Source organism: Hipposideros armiger, unplaced genomic scaffold, assembly GCF_001890085.2.
Source record: "Hipposideros armiger isolate ML-2016 unplaced genomic scaffold, ASM189008v1 scaffold_446, whole genome shotgun sequence".
NCBI lineage: Eukaryota > Metazoa > Chordata > Mammalia > Chiroptera > Hipposideridae > Hipposideros > Hipposideros armiger.
This window is the reverse complement of record NW_017731796.1, coordinates 772,799-797,110: the sequence shown is the minus strand read 5'-3', so window position 1 is coordinate 797,110 and position 24,312 is coordinate 772,799. Positions and strand designations below refer to the sequence as shown.

The 24,312-nt window shown below is 37.4% G+C and overlaps 2 protein-coding genes across 6 annotated transcripts in view; one reads left to right on the top strand and one right to left on the bottom strand.

Moving 5' to 3' along the window:
- Positions 1-24,312, bottom strand: part of PDGFD (platelet derived growth factor D) — a 265,099-nt gene that overhangs the window by 105,874 nt on the left and 134,913 nt on the right. The gene's annotated exons all lie outside the window — the stretch shown is intronic.
- Positions 17,508-22,035, top strand: DDI1 (DDI proteasomal shuttling factor 1). Of its 2 annotated transcripts, XM_019665526.1 has the most exons (2): positions 17,508-18,614; positions 21,941-22,035. In XM_019665526.1, exons 1-2 carry the CDS (start codon positions 17,508-17,510, stop codon positions 21,983-21,985), a joined length of 1,152 nt encoding a protein of 383 aa, XP_019521071.1. In that variant the 3' UTR covers positions 21,986-22,035. The 2 variants fall into 2 exon arrangements, with proteins under 2 accessions (XP_019521071.1, XP_019521070.1); XM_019665525.1 differs by lacking the exon at positions 21,941-22,035 and having other exon boundaries at positions 17,508-18,707.

Genomic DNA, 24,312 nt, shown 5'->3' with positions numbered 1-24,312 from the left:
AGCTCTGTTCCCATCCCCACAATTCCCCAATTAAAAAAAAAATCTTAAAAAAAAAAAAGAACAGCTTTTACTCCTCCAATATCCTAGGTCAATTTCCAAAAATAGTTGGTGCCAAACACATTATGAAAAAGAAAAAAATCTGACCTTAAAACTTATGAAAGTAAAAGTGAAACAATCTTTTATCTTGGTTTTTGTTTTCACAACATTAAGCCAAAATTTAGTGTATACATCTGAACCTTAACAAATATTTAGTTAAATTTTGGTATGTACATACACACTAAATTTACAGGTCATTTTTGTAGTTGTTAAAATTTCCTGGATACCATTTGAATAATAACTATATAAAAATATAAAAATTGTTTTTATTTGTTCAAAGGTTTATTGGTTTGTACTTCCAGTTAGTCAAAAATGAAAACTATGGGACAACTATTGCCCAAAGGAACAAAACATATACATAAACCCTTGATTTAGCAACTATAGCCAAACTCTGCAGCAGCTCACTTAATAAAGAGGCTACAGTCATGTTGGGGGGCTCCCCAGGGTGAAATGTTCCACTTTGTATAGCTTTGTATATAATTAAAAATCTGCCACAACTATGACCTTGAATATATTCTGGAATAAGGTATAATTAAATAACCAGAATCTCTAGTAAATAACAGCTGCAAGATAAGAAACAAAAATATTTTCTGAGCAATGTTTTATTTACATCTTTCTAAACTACAAACTTCTTTGCTCTAATTCATTTCAAATAGAAGGTCAGTTATCCTGTCTTTACAGGTAGCTCTTTCTTGATCTCACAAGATTCAATCATCCTTTTGCAAATAATAAGGCAAAGTTTCTCAATTCACCAAAGATATACTTATATAATGATTCAAGAAATGCACCTACTGGGGCCGACTGAGTGGCTCAGCTGGTTAAGAGCTCGCCTGGGAGCACCAGCTCTGAGCAGCAGGGCTGCGGTTCGGATCCCACATTGAGGCCCAGTGACGCTGGCCCTCTACAGCTAAGATGGTGAACAACAGCTCGACCTGAAGCTGGGCTGAGTCGCCGGCGACGGCGTAGGCTGCAGCAGGGCTGTAGTGGGCTGCCGTGAGCTACGTGAGTGGCTGGCAGCCAGTGTGAGCAGCCAGCAGCCGGTGTGAGCTGCTGGGAGCCGCTGGGAGCAGCCGATCAATGACCGGCGACTGACCTGCCTCATCCGGGAAGAGCACAATGATCATACCAACATGGGCCAGTGAAGCAAAGTCCTCCACAACTAGACTGAAGAACAAAAACAGCAATTTGCCTACCTGTCTGTTCCCCTTCCCTGATTCCCCAATGCTGTTCCCCTCCCAATTCCCCAAAAAAATCTAAAAAAAAAAAAAGAAAGAAATGCACCTACCTACTGGGCAACCTTTAAGAAGTGTTGATTTTGAGTACAAGGAAAAAAAGATGGCATTGACTATTCTTTTATCAATAGTTTTGTTTTTGTTTTTTTTTTTCATAAAAAAGAACACTATTGATCCATTCTTAGTAATTTTCATAATTCTCCTAATGTCTAGTCTTAATATCAGGTAAAGGTAATCCACTGTTAAGAAATGTCATGTATCTCATCCACGAAAAACATTATGTAGCCATAAAATAAATACTAAGTAAACATCTCAGTAAATAGTAAGCAAACACAGGTGCTCAGCATTTCTCTTCATTCCAACAAACTACTATTAGAGCCACCATGGACTCTCAACTGGAATTTTATAGGTTGGCAAAATGCCCATTACAACTTACACATTTACTGCAGAAATTTTGTCAGAAATGATTTCCCTATTATATCTAAAAGTCAAATTCAGGGTGAAGTTACCACAACCTGTATTTCTACCATTAGCCATGTTTTACTATACAAACATTGCTGACCTAAGCAAAAAAGGTATACAGACTTGGGACACTTGGAGTAATGTTAATATGATCTCAAATATTTTTTAACATCTTTGCTTTTGACAATCTCTTATAAACTTAAACATATGTGTCAAACATATGTGTCACATTAACTAAGGCTCTGAGGGAAAAAAAGTCACATGAGTGAAGAGGTGTTTTCCTATGGGACCCCTGTGAACGAAAAGGTCTCAAAATACACAATAGGGATTTAATGTCAAAGAGGCGTTTTCATTTAGTATGATAAACTTGGATGATAAAATAGGTAAATCAAAGGATTAATATCTCCTGGTATAAACTTAAAAATACATTTGAACATGATGATAGGATACAAAGAAAAATGAAACAACACTTTTATTCAGTACTTATCATGCTGCTAGTCTATCCATATTTCACATGTAAAACAAATTGGTCAGAGAATATGAATTTTCTTCAAAGAACCACAATAAATCGACTGAATTGCATACAAATAACTTGAGACTTAAGTCACTGTCTCTCTAATGTTTGCTAATATTGTCAAAACAATGAGAGATACACATAAGGCCACTGTCATAAATGTGCATACAAATTACCGATTTGCACATATAAGTGTCAACCTTGTATAATCTCTCTTGAAGTAGTGATTTCAAAAAGCTGTGAGCAGAATAAGGAACGCAGCCTTAACCAAGTATCAATACATGATTGATGCTTGAAAATAAGCCCCCAAATCAATGCTGGTGAAATTCTCAGCAGTCCACTGGATATCAACATTGAGATCCTTCTTTAAAGTGTAAAGAAATTTATGCGCAGAACTGAAAGTGTCAAAGTAGGGAAATGAGCCTGGATATATCCAAAGTCCATGCCCTTAAGACTATCTGCTTGACACATTTTATTATATATTGTAATTACCATATATATAAAACTGTGAGATTTACCGACGACAGGGCACTTTCGAATCTGAATCAGCTAATTTAGAGCAACAGTTGAGAACACTGTTAGAGGATATGTAGAATTAATAAAAGCTACACATCCACACTCAACCCTGATCCAGGCACCAAGATTTTGACCAGATTGTTTGAAGTGTAAATCCATTGTGTTTATCTTTTCGTAAAATATACGTGAATTGTTTGAGACCATAAAAATATAATTTGGAAAAACACACAACACAATATATAAATAAATGCACCTCCCCCAATACATTTATGATTTGTTTCTCCTCAGACGCTAACAGTGAGACAAGGATGTGGGTGCAGGCAGTCTTTATTTGGGAGGTCATCCCAGGAAACACAAATGAAAAAGTGGATAAACTGAGACAAGACAGGGAGAAAATCTAACAAATACATTATTGCTATGGGGAACTTCAGCTCAACCCCTCTGAGGAAAGAAATGGAGCATTCTTCATAACTGCCCCACGGGAAGGTGGAGAAGTGGGGGGGCAAGGGGGGTTCTTTTCTCTGAATTCTATCTTTCACTGTTGGAGAGCTCTTCCTAGAGACATTAAAACCCCAGTTACTTCCAGGCTGAGGAAGTCTGAACAAGCTCCCAGGGACAGAGTAACCAAAACAAAGCACGGAAATGGGAAGCAGTCAGCATTTCCAGGAACGCAAATGTAGGCTCACAGAGATGAGCCAGGGCAGCAACAGTATCTGCTTCAAAAGCACACAATCTCAGCATTTTTTATTCAGTCATATGCTCTTTCTAAAGGATGCATAAATTCCCCCAGATGCTCTGAAGCAAAGGCAGTCTTTCTGAATCTGCTCTCCTTATTTCCCACTTATCCTTGGGCCCGCCCTCATCATCTGACTGTCAGGTCCCACTCTACAGAGGCCCTCAGATGCCCTTTGCATTTTTTGTAGTGTCTCTGTATCATAGGTGGGAAGCTAGAGGGGTGGAGTTGTGTTCCTGCTGGCCGCGCCACCATTACTGTTTTTGCTCCCGACTCCAACCAGCTGAGCACTGTATTAAGAGAGGCTGGTATCAGCCTGGTGCATGGGTCTCTGCAATGCTTCTAAAGGCTATGCTTTATTTGGACTCTTGTCCTATTTTAATCCCAACCTATGTCATCCTGAAAGGAAGCCTGCCTCTTGGTCATACATTCAAAGCATCAGACTTAATTGTTTACCAATAGTCTCAAAAGTGATGTTCTTACACTTCAAGATCCATTGGTGAGGGCAGGAAAAAAAATCATAGAAATTCCATTTATACCCGGGGTGCCAAATAAATGTATATACGTGACTTGTATTCATCTTTTGTTATTGGTATATATTGAATATTACAATTTTAATAGTTTTTTCCTTTTTTAAAATGTGTATACATATTTTTGGCACCCTCTGTATTTATTTTAAATGGTCAATTTAGAACATCTATCCTTTCCTATTTTTAATTCTACAGTACTATATATGGCTTATAAAATACATATACTGAGAGTGTGATCAAAAAAAATTTTTTTTAAAACTAATGAGGTACACTATAAAAAATGTTTAATGGTCCTACTCTGAGAGATTGCATCTATCGTCCCAGGGCCACAGGATAAATGATCTGTCAAAATAGCAGTTCTTCAGGGGAACTTCTAGATGGCTGCTATAGGTTGTGCTGAGAAGACCCCTAGGTTTGCAAACCTCATGGTCTCATGGTTACATTGTCCAGTACAAATGACTCTGGGCATCCTGAGTGTTTGATTTCTTCTGTAATTTGCTGTGAGGGTTTAGCTAACTAAAAAAAAAAAAACCAAAAGGCCTTTGAGGAAAATGTCTTGTTCCATCTAGCAACATAACAGTCCTCAACAGTGATTTAAAATCATAACTTATGGGAAAGACCATACTTACATTCTTGGTGTCAACTACAACAGTTTGGTTGTACACAACATAAGCAATACTAACTTGATTTACTATGCCATGGTTTTTTACTCTTAATTATGGTGAATGGATTGTTGTTTTACTACATTTTGTCTGCTGCATAATTCTGTAAGCACCGAATGAGCAGGGACTTTGTTGGTTGTCTACTTTCTTTAATCTAGAAAAATACCTTAAAAATGACATGAAAAAATTGTTGAAATGATGCACTATTAAGGGATTTTCATATTCAACTTTTGAAGCATACATCCTAGTTTTGAAACAGGTTTGATGATCAAGTCTTGTACTATCCTGGGAGGCTCAGAATGCAAGGTTGAAGGGAGTAGGGACAGCTCAAACAACAACACCCACTTAAAGTTAATAAGGGGTTGAAATTAATATACATGTTGCCTTTAGTATTTATAAATTCCATCTTCTCTTACTACTTTTCCATGTTGTTATTTATTGTTTTTACTTATATGAGTAAAAGTAACTTAGGTATAGTGCTTTTCTATTTACAAGACAAATTCAAATTATCCATTAAATCCACACCAAAATCCTAAGGAAAAGAAACTATTGTCGTCACTCCCGTTTTGCAAAAGAAGATAATGAAGCTCAGGAAAATTAATGCTTTGTCCAAAGACATTCAAATAGTAAGTGACAAGTTCAGGGAACTTAAACCCTACTTTTATGACATCAAAGCTACAACAAGCTTTGTATCTTACTGATCTGTATACAGAACCTCGTTCGTGTGTGTGTGTGTGTGTGTGTGTGTGACTGTTTTTCCAGAACTGCTGATACAGAATACTGTTGTTTTGTACAAGGGTAGAATAACGTATCTTGATTAATTTTTTTACAGTTTTTGAAGATGTCTGTATTTTGTTGACTTTCTTTTTTGGTCACAGAGACAGATTGAGTGAATATTTTCAAAGAATAAGACTCACAACCTTCTTTGTAAGAACTGGTTCACTTAGAGCCTATTTTATTAAAAGTACAGCATGACTTTTTTCTCTCTAATTGAGGTATCCTTGTATCTAGGAAGATCCTAGTTATTTTAGACTAAAACATCAATACCATGAAGGATTGGCCCTATCTAAGACTATAAAAGGGAGGGTAAACACCTGAGGCTAACTGATGGATAAGTTCGCCATATATTCATATCAACAAATACAAATTATTTCTACTTGAAGTTGTCATTGTTTTCCTTTTTTCCCCCCAGGTTGGCTTGCTGCAAATTCTGGAGTTGATGATTCTGTTTCCTTTGACCTCTTCTATAAAGAAATAGTCTGAGAGCTGAATTTTAATATCAGAAACCATGACTATAGTGAGACTCCACTTTTTGATGCGAATCTAATGCCAGTAGATTTCATGTTGCATAAGCAGTAATTTACAAGTTATCCTTAGAATATTTGGTCTAGTGTCTCTTAGCCACAGGAACACCACAACTCTCTATTCTTGATGAAAAACACTGCAGTGAGAACATGAAATAAAGCCAAGTCTTTGTTTAAAATTGACAGTGTTTTAAAGAAAATTAAGGAAATACAGAAAAATAAAAGACTCAAAAACAGTTTTGTTAGGGTTGCCTAGGCATTTCTGTTCCATTCCATTTCCAGATAGTAAAGAAAAAAAAATCAGTGATCCTATCTTCTCTCTTTTCAATATCAGAAATTGGGTCTCTGATTTTTAAAGCCAAAGTATGTGGTTACTCTGATTAGTTCTTGTTCTCAGGAGGCCTCCAAAGAGAGAGACTACTTATGTTCTGTGAATAAACGCACTGAAGTATTTTACCAATATATGAGTAAATAGGAGCATATAAACAGTTAAGCACATTTTATGAGCTGAGTAAAACAGAATATTTGTAAATGGAATGGAAAGGATAATGGAACAGAGCTGGGCATGGGAGTTTCCCATCTCTCAGAAGAGGGAGAGAGCCCGCGGAGACAATAACACTCCCAAACCATTCCAATAATAAGAAGGAAAATGCTCTGGACCTCATGTCATTTAGATGGTCTAAAAAGAATTTTCCTTGTATTCAGGCTGCTAAATTTAATTTTTCTGAAAAAATAGAAGATGAGTTGATTTCTCTTTTATTTGCTCTTTTTTTTAAAAAAATGAGGCTTTTGTTTACCAGGTTTGTTTCTCATTTTCACAGTTGGAATACAATTAAATTCTATAGACACATGAGCTTTAGCTATGCTAATTATCATGGTGATCAATTAACTCAGCTGCTGTTTAGAATAGACAAAGTTATACAATCAACAATTTGGAAATTTTGTCTTATATAAGACAGTTGTAGAAATATCACCTATGCATATCATTCAGGGAATATCCAATTGACCATGTTGTGGTACAATAGACTTTTTTGTTTATTTGAGACCTTTTTGCTATGTCTCTGCCCTGTCATGGAAATAGGATACATGCATGCTGCAAAGACAGTTGACCCAAAGTGTCACCATCAATAAAGTGACTTGCTACGTAACTGGCTTCTGGGGTGGCATGGCCGGTGGCTGGAGGCATCAGATCTTTCTTGTTTGGTTGGACTGCATGCTACTACTCTATAGCCTCATGTGTCAGAGATGAATAAGTGTGGATAATATGAAAACTGATTACTTTCAGAAAGCTTTGTATTATATCATAGATATGTGTGTAGGTAGTTCCATCAACAACTTTAAAGTATGATATCCATTAATTTTATACATTCATGTAAAAAGCAACCAAAAGGACTTTGGAAGTTCCTGATGCAATCCCTATTCATTTGCTAATAAAATATCTCCACAGGCTACAGAGTAACATGAGCTAAGACTGATGGGCAAGTATGCAGAAGCCTTGAGGAATCTTCACTAACTCTAAAGCAGACGCAGGTGAACGGAGAAAAAGACCTACACAGATTTCATTTCGGCCACTTCATAGGCTTTTCCTCATGAAATAAAGACCACCTCTTAACTAGTCAGGCTCTGTACCACAAGGAAACATGGGCATCCACTCTGCTTGAGTCTGTGTGGGTGCCTGTGTGAATGCTGGAGTTGCTTTTTAAAGCCACACTACTATTCCTTCCCTGCACCAAGCCTACTGCATCCATTTGGTTAAGAAAAACAAAACAAAACAAACAAACCAGTAAAATATATGTTCCTGTGAAGAGCGAGGAGTCCAGTGAAGAAAGGATTGTTCTTCCAAAGCCAGATAAGTAAAATTTAACTAAGGCCGTGATCAAATCATTCTTCCAGGCCCAACTCAGTGAGCCTTTTGCATGGTCTTATGCACTCGTTGCAGTCCTCCCACCCAAGCAAGTAACCATTAACTCCTCTAGGTAAGCACAGCATTTGATTTACATATCTATCACGACTCTTATTAATTTCTATTATGTAAATTGATTCAAAATGAGTAAGTCTTATCTCCTCTAAGACTTCTTCTTTGAAGGAGGAAAAGTGACTCATATTCATCCTTCTGTCCTCAAAGCCCCTGGCCCATTGACTTGCTCATAGGAAGTGGTCATTAAATATTTACTAAGAGAAATTATTAACATGTGTCTGAGCTCATTTCTAAATGGCTGAAAACAACTAACTATGGAAATACTAAGCAAGTCTATAACTTTCCAAATACATATACTTCTGGACAATTAAGGAAACCAAACCAAGACATTTCCAAAGAATGATGTTGCTCTCTACTGATTTTCCACTAGCAATGACTATACTGGAAGGACAAACAGCAAAAGAGCATAGAAATGAAAAAAAACAAAAACAAAAAGAAACAAAAAGAAAAAAAAATAGACTTAAATAGAAAACAAATACAAACAGTGGTTTCAAACCTCAGCAGCACCCTCTTGGCAGTAGTGAGAAAGAACTTATGAAGTTCTAGGATTTTAGTGCCGCTCTTTTATGTGGACATTTGTCCAATGTGTAGGCCTATGATTATAATACTAATCATGCAAACATTTCTGGTTCCACATGATGATCAAGAAGACCATGTATTAGGAATTTTGGAGTTTCAAAGTTAACCAAAATATGAGATCTGATACCAAAAATAAAAACCAATGGAGTAAACATCTCATGCAAAGAGTTTAATAAAATATATAATATCTAAAATAAAAGTATAAAAAAATTAATAAACGTGCTGACTTTCAAACCTCTAGTTTGGTATTTTAGTCTAATGTACAATGTTCTTTTGTAGATAAGAAATATGCTCAGAATATATGTCTTTTCTATCAACTACCCTGTAAGAGTTAGACACCTAGAACGTGCTCAAAGGCAATACTTTGTTGATTAATTATTAACACCACATGAATCCTCTAATTTTCTCATTTTTGGGATAACACATGGTTACCTAAATGCAGGGATGAATTCATGTAGCTACAAACATTAATATTCTGACAAAGAAAATTTATGTTGAAGCTATTAAAGTGTATTTGAACTTACGAATAGGTCTCATTGGTATTACTAAACTATAGTGACAGTGTTTTTTAAATAAGTTGATTACAAGTTGCTAAAAGAGTAAACAATAAAAAATGATTTGAATGATTTTTTTCAATTATAGCTGAATTCAAAACACAAGGCCCTGTTATCATTACCATTACTACTTTGTATCACGTGGTTATTCTTCACACAGCAGGAATAGGAAGATAAAAACATTCTTTTTTGAAAGTACATAAGAAATAAGTAACTGTCAATTCACAGTCATAAGTCATTTTTATCATGTCTTTAATCTATTACACTAAATTTATTTAATTTATAAATATTTCTCTCACAAATTATAAGTACTCTTCAAAGCTTCAATAACAATGTGTGTGTGTCCCACAGATCTGTGTAATTTTTATGTGAGTCAAACATTAGAAGGGACCATAAGGCAAAAAACTGGAGCAGCAAACTTTCTTAAAAATAAGTAAAAATACACACATGTACATTTAGGCTTGGAAAGTGTGGATTTTTAAAAAGCTAAAAGTTCTCAAGAGATTATATTATATTGTGTTATTTTCAACATGAAATATATAACTTTAAATGTATCTCTTTTCATGGTACAATGTTAAAACTAATAATGTATAAAATAAATAAATAAAATGCACCATAAAAATATTCCTGGACAGAAAATGACTAATCTTTTAATTGCACTTTCAAAGTAACTGAAAACATATGTGTACTTGCTTACTTTCTTCTTGTTCCTTTCTCCAAGTGTGTGTGTGTGTGTGTGTGTGTGTGTGTGTGTGTGTGTGTGTGTGTCTTCTGTCCACATTTTCTCTCCTTATAATGAAGGAGAATTATTAGTTGAGTTCCCAGTAGGTTTACATGGACTAAATTCTTAGGTCTCATGAGTTTTTTCAATTCTATATCTGTTTATACATTTATTTAAGAGAACTTGTGATGTGTTTAAGCTTCAAAGACTACATGTTTTAGGCAATAGTAAACCTTTTCATGTGGGAAATTTCCAAACACTAATAAAAGCTTGAGCTTTCAGTAGAGCATTTTTAATGTGTCTATTAAGTAATGAAATATCTGAAGAAACAAATATTATTCATTTGTGGCAGTTCTGGGACAATTTATTGTATTATTATAAAGAAAATGGAAGAAGAGTGGGAAAATTAGTTGTTTAACCTAAAAATACAGCTTTAAAAGTTCTGCTTCTTTCCTAATTGCATTGAAAATCTCAAGTGATACAAACTTGGCTTCTGGTCAATATGGTAAATGTTATGCTTACCTTCTCTCACAACCACATCAAAATTACAGCTAAACTACAAAATAACCATCATTGAGGATCTCCTAAAATCTTGCTGAACTGAAGCCCTACAACTAAGAACATGCAGAAGAAGCCACCTCAAGACTGGTAGGAGGAGCAGAAACACAGAACAGTATGGTCCCACACCTTTGTGTGACCATTAAAAATTGGGAGGGATATCTTGGCTGCAGAGGACCCCCCCCCAAAGGAACTAGTGGGTCCCAGCCCCTCCCCAGCCCAGGGTTCTAGAGCTGGGGAGAGAAGTCCCCATAACTTCTGGTTGTGCAAACCAGCAGAGATTATGGCTCAGTGAGATGGAGAGTGGCTGCACTCCTCTTAAAGGACCACATTAGGACTTTCCTACTGACAGATTAACTGGCTTTGAGCTCCAGTGCTGGTGCAGCAGCTGGAGAGGCAGCAGGGACATAAGGTGTGGATAACTGAGTTGTCTGGCTTCAGGACGGGGGCTGAAGGGGCAGCTTTCTCCTGGACAGAGGAAGTGGCAGAGGCCATTGTTTCTTTGATGAGCCCTCTCCATTCCCAGCATGCAGATGAAGGTGACCTCCATATCTGAGTCTCCATTGCTAACCCCACTCATTTGCCACACCCTAGTGATTTCAGACCCTGTCCTGCCCAAGTTTCGGGCACACCCATGCCATTTCCAGTGGCTTTTTCATACAAACCACCTGCCTTGGCTCATGCTGCAGACTTTCCTAGGGTCTCTCAAAGGTTCACAGAACCCAGACAAGCAGCATCTGGCTAAAGCATGTTCAATAGCTATGACTGAGCAGCCCTAAAGCTGGCACTAGTGGCAGCCGGCCTTGGTTCACGGCTTGGTCTCTCAAGGCACTTCCAAGCATGGTATGGGCAGTTGCCATCTTCAGACTTCTTTGTGGCTCCTGCTAGGTGTCCCCAGATGGGATATGAGCTGCTGCTAAACCTGACCTGCAGCACTTCCTTTCCCAGGTGGCCCTGGGGCTGGTGCTCTCAGCAGCCAGCTTCAAAATGAGCTGGAGAATCACCCAGCTGTCTCTAAGTATGACACAACCAAGGGGCAGATTGTGCAGGCACCAGAGCCCTGCTGAGGCAGACCTGCTCTGTAGGTCTCTCCTGTATTCCAACTCGTCCACTGTAATCAAGGCCAGTTCCCACAACCAGTGAATCTGAGAGTCAGTCCCTCCCTTTGATGTGCAAATAGCAACCAAGGCTTGATTACAAGAGGAGGGCACATACAACCCACACAAGGGACATACCTGGAGTGAACAGCTCAACTGACCATGAAGACTGTGCCATTGAGTCACACAGCACACCTACTACATAAGGCCACTCTACTAAGACCAGGAGACATAGTAGCCCTACCTAATACATAGAAATAAACACAGGGAGGCAGCCAAAATGGGAAGGCAAAGAAACATGTCCCTAATAAATGAACAGAACAAAGCTCCAGAAAAAGAACCAAACAACTGGAGACAAATAACCTACAAGATGCAGAGTTCCAAACACTGGTTATAAGGATGCTCAATGATCTTAGGGAGAACTTCAACAAAGAGAAGGGAAACATGAAAATGGAGATAGAAAACATAATTAAGAACCAGTCAGAAATAAAGAATACAATAACTAAAATGAAGAATACATTATAGGCAAACAACAGTAGACTAGATGAAGCAGAGGACAGAATCAGAGATCTAAGGTAGCAGAAAACAGCCAATTAGAACAGCAAAAAGACAAAAGAATCCAAAACATTGAGGAGAGTTTAAGGAGCCTCTGGGACAACCTCAAGTGTACCAACATTCACATTATAGGGGTATCAGAAGGGCAAGATAGAGCAAGAAATTGCAAACTTATTTGAAGAAATGACAGAAAACTTCCCTAATGTGGCAAAGGAAATAGATATACAAGTCCAGGGAGTGCAGAGAGTCCCAAACAAGATGAACCCAAAGAGACTCTCACCAAGATACATCATAATTAAAATGCCAAAGGTTAAAGACAAAGAGAGAATCCTAAAATCAGCAAGAGAAAAGCAGTTAGTTGCCTACCAGGAAGCTCTCATAAGACTATCAGCTGATTTCTCAACAGAAACTTTGCAGGCCAGAGGAGTTGGCACAAAATATTCAACCTGATGAAAAACAAGGATCTGCAACCAAAACTACTCTACCCAGCAATGCTATCATTTAAAATTAAAGGAAAGATGAAGATTTTCCCTGACAAGAAAAAGCTAAAAGAGTTTGTCACAACCAAACCAGTATTACAAGGAATCTTGGACTTCTTTAAGATGGGGGAAAAAAATAAAAAAATATGAATAATAAAATGGCAATAACTACATACCTACCAATAATTACTTTCAATGGAAATGGGCTTAATGCTCCAATCAAAAAGTAGGGAGAGCTGAATGGATAAGAAAACAAGACCATTACATATCTGCTTACAAGAGAATCACTTCAGATCAAAAGATGCACACAGACTGAAAGTAAAGGGACAGAAAAAGATATTTCATGAAAATGGAAACAAACAAACAAAAAAGCTGGAGTAGCAATACTTATACCAGACAAAATAGACTTTAAAACAAAGACTATACCAGGAGACAAAGAAGAACCTAGTAATCCCACTTCTGGGTATTTATCCAAACAAACTCAAAATGCTACTTCAAGGGGACATGCTCATCCATATGTTCACTGCAGCATTATTTACATAAGCCAAGATATGAAGGCAACCTGGGTGTCCATGAATGGATGAATGGATAAAGAAGAGGTGGTACATACATACAATGGAATATTAGCCATAAAATAGAACAAAATTGTGCCATCTGGGATAACATGGATGGAATCTAGATGGTATTGTGCTGAGTTGATGAGTGTAGTAAATCAGATAGCAAAAAACAAATTTCATATATAAGTGGAATCTAAAGAACCAAATAAACAAACAGATAAAACAGAAACAAATCATAGATAGAGAACATTTTGATGGTTGCCAGATGGGAGGGAGGTTGGAGTAGGTGAAAACGGGAAGGGATTAAGAAGTACAAATTGGTTGTTATATAGTAATCATAGGGATGTAAGGTATAGCATAAGGAATATAGGCAATAATATTGTAATAACGATCTATGGTGTCAGATGGGTACTAGATTTATTGGGGTGATAGATGGGAGGCGAATTGGGGCAGGGTTAAAAAAGGTGAAGAGATTGAGAAATACAAATTGGTAGTTACAAAATAGTCACAGGGATGTAAAATATAGGGAATATAATCAATTATTAAAAAAAAGAAAAAATATGAAATGATGACTTAACTGTCTAAATATTATAAGTCTTGATTATAATTTATTTTAAAAGTAATACCAGTTACATAAAGGAGGAAACCCAAACACAGAAAGCTAATATACTTTTTTTAACATGTTTTAATTATTGTATATGCTACATAATAACATTTATTCAGCTATTCTATTTTTTTTTTCATAGAAAAGGCATTTATTTTGCTCTGTAAAGCAAGATAGAGATGGTACTTTAAATATCAACTGGCTATACTAAGTGGACCATTAATTATGTTTGTTTTTTTTCTGCTTTAAATTTTTATAAAGAGGCAAATAATGAAAGGTATTATTGTAAACTTGTTCTAAAAAATAACTTTAGGGTTATTTATTTGGCCAGTATGAAATCAGTGTCATCTTTTCTATTTCTTAGGTATTTAGGCTATACAATGAGAACTGATTTTCTGAGTGATAGCCCTGAGAACTTGCAGGAGTCTCACTTATCAAAGAAAGTTTCAATTATGTTCCTAGATTGTACTTACCAAGGAAGGAATTAAAGGAATATACTTCACAAAAGATTCCTTAAGAAAAGTTGTGATAACCTTCCATCACCTAGATTAGCACACCTAGATAATTCAGAGCACCCATTTCTCAGTGGTCTGTGCAATAGGGATTTAAGGGATACATTTTTATTTTTAGCAGTATTTATATATACTCCCAATGACCGCCAAGTTTATTACATAATCAAAAGAAGTTTTCAATTAAAATTTTGGGGTAAGAGGACTATATATATATATATATATATATATATATATATATATATATATATATATATATGGTAGTTGAATCACCAATAGTGCTGAGTAAAAGAAAAGAATCGAACAATGAATAAATAGAAGTACTAGACATCCCCAGGAAGCTGTGTTTATCTTTTTAGATTCGAGGCTGTTCCGCAACAGAGGGTTAAGGCCTGGATGGGTGGCTGGACTAGGGAATCCGAAGGATCCTTGCCAATCCTGACATCGTGTGATACATGGAATGATGACAGTTAACTGGCCAGACCTCGAGGCTCTTTTTTTTTCCATTATGTGTTCTCAGTAAAGGGTAAATTATTAATAAGCACATAAGTGCAAAATGCCACCGAAAGTAAAGAATTACAGCAAGGTGATAAAACATACCACACAGAACTTAATTATGTTCAGTATCAAAGAAGGCAATGGAGATTATATATATATATATAATTTAAAAAAAACCCACCCTTATTCTATAAAAATAATTTCATCACTGTTTAAGAAACCAAGCCTTAGTATTAGCTCCCTAATTTATTAAGATTTTAAGAACAAATTGTTCAAAGCTGCTAGGGGAGAAAAAAAAGGAACATGGAATTTAAGCCTCACTGGCTTCTCATCTGTTCTGTTCCAGAGTTATTTCCATGTGGCAGTCTCAGGAGAAACCATTAAACCATTATTGATCTCTGATGAACTTATCAGGATGTTAAGAACCACAGAAGAAATTTATTAACTTAATATTTTTGGGGTCAAAGGCCATCCACCTCCATAGATAGTAAAGAATAGCTCTAAAACATTCATAATTTTCTATAGGAAAATTACAATGCTAGATTTTCCCCCCTAAACTTTTATAAAGGCCTCCATGTCATGAAGAGCTGCTGTTCTAGTTACAGGCTCTAAGTCAGGCCTTCCTCTTCTCAGCCGTTATTTCTCCACCCCTGCCCACCTGGACATGGCTGACTTCTTGTCACCGTTCTAAGCCCATCTCTTTCAGGAAGCCTTCCCTAACCAATAACCTTCACCATCTTCTTCATTTGTTCTCCAGATGTTATTAATTTCTCTCGCGCTGTGACAGCTTCTGTGATATGTTTTTAAGCCCCCAATTTGTATGTGTGTTTGTGCATTTGTCCTATTTTAGGCTGTGAACTCTAAGAACACAGCCTACATTTAACAGTACTCGTGTGTGTATCCCTAGAACTTAGCACACGCTTCATACACAGTGGGTATTTAGTTAACATTTCCAATATAAATGAATAAGAATATGGAAACATTATAATAATTAGAATAACGAGTGAGACATAGTTGAAACAAACACATGGGAAACAGGAGCCAAAAAATAAATAAATAAAAAATTCTAGGCTGATGCAATATCCTTCTTTAAGTAGTGGTGCAGGTATTCTGGGAAAACATGAAATGAAGGGGATGGGGGGAACTGGCACTGGATGCTATCTTTTGGTTCATGAGTAGACCACACATGGGAAGAGCAAAGAGCTCTTTATAATGCAAAATACTTTGTGAAACATAAAGAACTGACACCCAAGGATTTCTACTCAATCACTATTTGCCCTCAAGGATCTCTTTACTCTTAACTCTGTGAGCCTCCACTGTAGAGTGTGTGGATTGGGGGCGTTGCCCTAAGGTCAGGGAGCTAGGCGTATCGGGCCTCCAGTGTGGCATTCCCATGCATTTCACACAGAGTTGATGTTAAATTGGTCTCTTCTAAGTTTCATCTCACTCATCCATCAAAGGTAATGGCCTACTTCTAACCAGTCTCCCGTTTTAGAGGCCCCCTGTGTTATCCACACACACTCCGTCTTTTACATGCCCCACATCCAATGGGTAAACACATCTTGTCCATTCTACTCAAGAAACACTTTTATTTTCACAGTTTCGGCTTTCATCTTCCTTATATTTTCATAATATTCTAGCAACAGCTCTCTCTTTGAGCCACCAAGAAAGCATCTATTTGTCCCTCCTGCCACCATATGTCCTCCATATGCTTCAAGAAACCTCTTCCTTAAATCAATTTAAAAAAAACCCAAAAAACAAATACCTGCATCAAATCTTTTCCATTTCCTTTCCTTTCTTTTTGTTCTTTTTATTTCCTCCTTTTAAAAACATATTTTGAGGGGGGGGAATCTTGCTTACTGCTAATGTTTAAATTCCTTGGATTAATATATGACTCCATAAATTGGCTCCAATCATTTTTTTTACAGCTTTATACCCTGCCATTTAAATTCATATACAAATTTCTTCTATTTCATTGACTGTTTTATGTTTCACAGGAAATAATAGGCCTTGTCATGGATTCTTACTTGTGTACATGCAATTCTTTCTGTCTGGACTCTGGAGTGACTGAGTGACTCTCACCATTTTTCACATGGAACACGCTCATCCTTCAACATTCTTTGACATACTTGTTTCCTCTTTAGAGAAATGTCCTCTGTTCTGTTGGCTCCCTTAGTATGCTGAACGTACCTTTGTAAAAGCACTTATCTCCAGTATTCTGATTTACCCATTAACCTTTGATCCCTCCCTAGAATGTGAGATCCTCAAGGGCAGGCACTGAGTCTGACCTACCTCTCACAGCAAGCACATAGCATGATTCTTTTCATGTAAGATACAAGCACTCACTGTTTGGGGAATAAAAGTACAAAGGCTACAGTTCTCAAGTGAACAAAATGAATGTTCACATGTTGTTTAGGAAGAGCTGAAACATTTTTCATATCATGGGTTCAATAGGCTTTGAAAGGCTAACCTGGGAACCTAATGGACTGGAGTAACTTTGTTTCTATGGGAGTGGGCATTCTAAGTTCCAAACAGCACACATACAAATGAACTTTGGAACACATGTTCCCTTAAGGTTCCACCCGGCCAGGCAGCAGTCACTGAGGCTGGCAGAGGCAGCCCCCAAGACTGGAAAGTGCTGAGCCTCTTTGAGAGGTGAATGAAGCCATCCAGTCTTGAGGAGCAGCTGAACCATTAACCAAGACCAGCTCCAGTCAGCCAGTGAACAACCAATGCCCTTTGCCCACCTGGCCCTCCTGGGCCCATGCCATGCTGGTCACTGTGTACTGTGTGCGGAAGGACCTCTCCGAGGTAACCTTCTCCATCCAGGTCAGCTCTGACTTTGAGCTCCACAATTTCCGTGTTCTCTGTGAGCTCGAGTCTGGCATCCCTGCTGAAGAGATCCAGATCATCTACATGGAGCAACTCCTCACTGACGACCACTGTTCCCTGGGCTCCTATGGCCTCAAAGACGGCGATGTAGTTGTTTTACTTCAGAAGGAGAATGTGGGACCTCAGCCTTCAGGACTGACATCAAGCCTGCCTCGAATAGATTTTAATGGGATAGCCATGCCTGGGACATCTGGCTCCCGGCAGCAGCACCAACATCAACATGCACAATCGGCCCAGCAGACCCGTGGCTTAGATTCTGGAGAGAAGATGACATCTGCTCAACGTCTGAACAGCCCCGCCTTGATTCGAAGCATGCTGCTCTCCAATCCCCATGATCTGTCCCTGCTGAAGGAACGCAACCCTGCCTTGGCAGAAGCCCTGCTCAGCGGAAACCTTGAGACATTTTCCCAGGTCCTGATGGATCAGCAAAGGGAAAGGGCCCTGAGGGAACAAGAGAGGCTTCACCTCTACTCTGCTGACCCATTTGATTTGGAAGCTCAGGCAAAAATAGAAGAAGAAATCCGGAGGCAAAACATTGAGGAAAACATGAATATAGCGATGGAAGAGGCTCCAGAGAGTTTTGGACAAGTGGCCATGCTCTATATCAACTGCAAAGTGAATGGACATCCTTTGAAAGCTTTTGTTGACTCAGGTGCCCAGATGACCATTATGAGCCAAGCTTGTGCTGAGAGATGTAATATAACACGGTTGGTGGACCGCAGATGGGCTGGGATTGCTAAAGGAGTGGGCACACAGAGAATTATCGGCCGAGTTCATCTAGCTCAGATTCAAATTGAAGGCGATTTCTTACCATGCTCTTTCTCTATCCTTGAGGAGCAACCCATGGACATGCTTCTAGGGCTAGATATACTCAGGAGACATCAATGTTCCATTGACTTGAAGAAAAACGTGCTGGTGATTGGCACCACTGGCACACAGACTTACTTTCTACCTGAGGGAGAGTTACCCCCATGTGCTAAGCTGGTAAGTGCTTCTGGGCTAGAAGAGTCTTCAGTCAAGGATGTAGCAGATAATATTAAGCATTCAGTCAAGGACTCAGGACAAAAAAAACATTGAATTAGGTTATAAATAAGTCATTGACTTAAGGGAGTCTCAGGTTCCTGGAAATTATAAGACATGAGCTCACTGGCAATGTAATCATTAAAAACATCGGTAAGAACTGGCATTGGGACCAAGTTCTCAGATCTGTAACCATGTCAATCGTGATTGCCTGGTCTTGGTACCTCTTCCATTTCCCTTATCCATAGATCACTGAACCTGATCCTAGGAAGGCTCTGGAGGCTCCAAATGATTTCCAGATATTCAACAAAAGGGAAAGCAGCCTCTTCCTTTAGCGATATCGTCCCATCAGATTACAAGATGGCTTGTCCTAACCAGTTGCCATTTTGCAGAATTTTTTAGACTAAACCATTGCAGCAGACCCCACAAGGCATCTACACAAAACTATTTCAAATAAGCACTAACATAATTGATATTCAGAGAAATATGTCTATTTTCACAAATTTTGTTTTCTTTGGGAAAGTTATTAGAAATGTTGGGTCAACTATACTCTTGAGTTGATTAATACTTACAAATGTCTGCTTTGGATAGCATAAGGGCTGATTTCCTCATATTTTACATCTTCCCTGAGACTCCCATGGAGCCATGCTCTCACTGCAATCCACTCTTCAAGGCTATTTTTGCCATATTTGAGAAAGTAGATTTTTCTCCAAGGATAGCTTAAAATAATTTACTCAACCCTAGTTGTAAAACAAAGCCAATTTAGCAGATTTTTTTTTTAAATTATGGTGCTTCTTGGAAGCATAGTAATTTTATGATGGTGGAAGAGAGAGGTAAGGATAGGCAGTGGTCCAGGTCCGTTAATACTCGTTTCAACTAGATAGCTTTTTAAAATCTGCTTTGTATATTAAACTGCTACAGAAATGTTTTTCAAAAGTGGTTTTCACTATTAAAATAACATTTGAAAAGTTCTGAATCAGAAGATCTCTAAGGCCTCATTCAGCTTTATGGTCCATCTGACAAAGCTGCTCTTCAGTGATAGTGAGAAATGGAAGGCCCTAGACTTCATTACAACCCATGGTTAAAACACGGGAGAGAAAAGGCTCAACTGCCTGAGGCCATCAGGCTCAGGGGAAATGTTTCAGGGCAATAATCCATCAAGACCGGGATTAGAAAGAGCATTAGATTCAAAGTCAAGAAATATGTGTTTTGATTCCAGCTCCCTATTACTTAGACAATAAGTTCACATATACAACTCAGATTTCTCATCTATAAATTGTGGCAGAGGGGAGAGCCATTTTCAGGTATGAAGATTACATTATGATCTATGATATCTTTAAAGTTTTTCTGTTTTTCCAAAAAGATCTAAAGCCACTCAAAACATTCTGAAAGGCCAGGGAAAACAAAACGAAACAATACAAACTTCCCCAATAATCACCATATCCCTTCATGTCCCTTTCTTGATCTGCTTCTTGGTGAGATTAATCTTCATCCTCCTTAAGAGTCACCTTTTCCCCTGCAGCCATCATCAGTTCACCTCCCGGTTTTCTTCTTCTGTGTAGGTTTTCCTACACTCATATTCCCCAACCTTGTCTACATTGGCATCTAGACTTACACCCAGAAAAACTGTTAAAAATGACCAATAGAGTCTTCTTTTCTACTTTTGTTTTTAACTAAGTACTCAGAACAAATGCAATTAACAAAATGAAGGAAGGAATTCAAAGTAAAGTCAGGAGTAAGCAATTAAATGCTTGTGAATTGATGATGGGAACTGATCTGATAAATGCATGGACTCCTTCACAGATAAAAATATGCAAACTCCTTAGCATCTCCTACAGGACTCAGTATGCTGTAATGTACCTCACATAGATTAGTACCAGTAATCCTCAGCATCGTCCTTCAAACTATTTATCATTAACCACATTATACAGATGGGAAACTCAAGGCTCAGACTTTTTATGAAACATTGAAATATCCACTAGCTTAGTGGGCTTTTTAAAACTTTTTTTGATAACAATCCACAATAGATTGTGACCCAGTTTCATATCTCTCTCTCTCTCTTTCTCCCTCCCTCTCTCTCTCTCTCTCTCTCTCTCTCTCTCTCTCTCTCTCTCTCTCNGTTTCATATCTCTCTCTCTCTCTTTCTCCCTCCCTCTCTCTCTCTCTCTCTCTCTCTCTCTCTCTCTCTCTCTCTCTCTCTCACACACACACACACAAACACACACACACACACACACACAAATGCATGCACGTTGATCTAGCTCTGAAACAAACACAATTTAAATAATATGAAATGTTTTATACTTTTCTTTGAAAAATTATACTTCATCATTTACAAAATATGATAAACATATCCCACTAATTGTATCCCACTAAGGTATTCTTATCCACAATTTGAAAACACTGACCAATCTGCCAGGTTGCCCAATTCAAGTCTTTCTAACTTCAAATGACAAGTTCTTTGCACTTTGTAACCTTCTTTACCTGACATACTTGAATTCTAGAGACTGATGCACAATTGTTACACAATTTTATTTTATGGAAACTACCATGACACTACCAGTAAAAACGACAACAGTGTAGCAGTAATCAGAATACACTCAACAACTACTTATCAGACACCCATGTAATAAGCACTAAGCCAGGTTTTTATAAACACGGGAATGAGTAAATTCCAGTTCCAGACGACAAGGTGATTACAACCTGGTAGTGGTACAAGACAATCCTATAATCAACTAGGAACAAAAAAGAGTGCACATGGAATTAGTTACATGTGCAAATGAAGGAATGAACTTTAATTTGGGGATTATTTTTAAAATGAGAAATATGCCAGTAAAATGCAGTTTTAATATGTCTAAAATGACCATCATGGATACTGGAAAAAACAAACAAATATACTCTCCTCTTAAGGTTCAGGTTGCTAATATACAATTTATAAGTATCCACTACTGGAAACTCACTACCTGGAAAATAATGAACAGATCCTCACTTTCTTTCTTCCCATTAGCAATCAGGATAAAGTAAACCACATGATGAAATAGACCTAATCTATTTAAAATAACAAACCATTTAAAAAATCCATTTAAACCCTTGGTTTCACCTAATGTCCACTTAAATACCCATCTTATCTAAAAGAAAGTGACTATTGTTGATAAGCATATATTTCAAAACAATAGTAATGCATTCTGCTGCAGTTAAGCAAGAAGATTAATGTTGTCTAAGGTTAGTACAGCATATAATCTTAATTTCTTTCTTAAAATACCAGGTCATAAAACGTCTCTCTTTTCTAGGGGATAATCCACTCCCTAAAAAGAAAAAGGCAAATGGATGTCTGAATATATGAATTCATCTTCACGGCAGGTACTAAATGTTGCCTTTTTAAGAGAACATTGCACTTCTTTAAGAGGGCCATTTGCTGACATCCAACATTCCATAGAGAAACACTTGAGTAAATCATTGGAGCATGATCTGGGATTCACACCAGGAAACTGTTGGTAAAGATATTAATCCATGGGAACATTCTTTGAGGTTCACAGCAGCCTGGAAAACCAAAGAAGAGGAACAAAGGTAAAGAGAATCAGAGGAAGAAGGGCAAAAAGAAAATGAAACCTAGCAGCCTAGGTTGCTTTTAACTAATTCTCTCTTGATTTAAAGCTGCTTTATAAAGTGGATGGGGACTGGGCTGAGATGAAGGATTAGCTACTATTCCACAATACTTCATTCTTCATTGGGAAGTTATCTAAAAACGAAATCACCTTCACATTAGAACCTAAGTCAAACTTGCTTTTAACCCTAGTTCGTTTGGAGGTCTGGGTCTATCTGTTAGAATCTCAGAATTTCTAAAGGTCTGTTAACAGAAAATTGGGGTGCACTGTCCTGCTATGCCTCCCGTTCCTTTCTCACAGGATCCATTTAACAGGCTGTTGAGATAGGCATACCTGGGGGTGGCTTTGTTTCTTATTACTACACTTTATGCATTCTGATGATTGTTTTCTCTCTTTTTTTTTTTTTTTTGAGAAAGACTTTTATGAATCCAGGTTTTCTAATCAGTAAAGCTTATTTTTAAGAACTTCATTAGAAAGATCACAAGAGAATTTCCTCCTCTGTTCAAGTTCATAGGAGGCATCTTGGGCCTGCTCCAGATGAGGGCGAAGTGTATATTTTCTTCCAGTTAACTGATCAATTTATTGATGCTGTTTCCAAATAAAATAGATGATTACCAACATAAGCAGATTCCAGGTAAAATAATCACTTAAATCTATCAAATTCTTACCCTGCAAAATCAATCACCATTCTAAAATCTTACTCTACCTGCACTTCACTACAAGGACCCCTTGAGATGAAGAGGGAAATTAATGTAAAATTACATTAATTCACATATTCTCCCTTCCAAACACATGTCATGCCTAGGAATTCAATTAGTCTATCAGTCACAAAGTACTAGTGTTTTGCATTCATTGATGTCAATAAAAATTCAACATACTTTTTTAAGAGTCTTGTCATGGTCCTATGTCATGCAGATGGACAAGGAAATGTAAGTTATAGTCTTTACCTTTTAAAAACCTTAAGTCATCTTAGAGGAACTAGAAAATAATACAATGTAAATAATTCAGAAATAATATTTAACTCATAATAGTGGTGAATCATGAAATATCACAGAATATGAGTTCAAGGGAATGAACTTCTCATGTAAAAATGCTAATTGCAACACTGCAGAATATACTGGACAAAATTTTATTGAGCACTTACTGGAAGTAAGTCAGGCACTCTTTTAGATTTCCTCAATTTGGATTTCCTCAATGCAGCAACAATTTTCTAGTGCTCGACTGGTACTTTGAGCTGCAGCCAGGCATATAGGAGAATCTGTCACCTTCTCACAAATGTATCATTCAAGGTCCCTTTGAGATTAACTAGAGTTAGCATATGGCATAGTTTCGAGCTAAACTTCAAGGTGAAATTTGTGGTCTGTTTCTGCATTGACCCACAGTGGCACTATGCCCAAGTTGTTTCCTATTACGGGCTTAATCTTGGAGCACGATTCAGCAATTGCACACAAATATTTCCCTTACAAAGTTAATGGAAAGGGTTTGAGGCCTACATTATGGATGAAAAACCAGTAACAGAGGCAGAGGAAATTAACTACTAGAGAAGAATCAATTTGATCGGACATTTGTCACATAGCTAAATTCCAGGGAATAAAAGCATAGGAGTTCTCATGTATACCAGCTAAATGGCAATTATATGAACGTTTGGGCATTTGGAAAACCTAGAATGGGGCCCAAAATTACTAACAAAAGTCTAATAAAGTGCTAGGATTTTCTGGAAAGATCATAACCTTGTTCATAATTATATCTTTAGTCCTTATTATTTTATGTGAGGCCAACAGTACCTACTTAATAAATAAGATTATATGAATAAATAAATGGGCAGCATTCCACATTTTTAATAAGTTGACATAGGGAAACTGTGGCTTTTGATTTAACTTAGTTTTTATATAAACAAATGTAAGGTAAAATTAAATCATAGCTAGATAGTAAGATTATCTTTGTATAATTAGAATACATGTGTTCTGGGTTTAAGACAGACATTTAAATGTTTAGATTTAATTGTAAGTGATCCAAGAAATAAACCCTCAAGGTGGTTTTAATCAGACAAAGTTGTC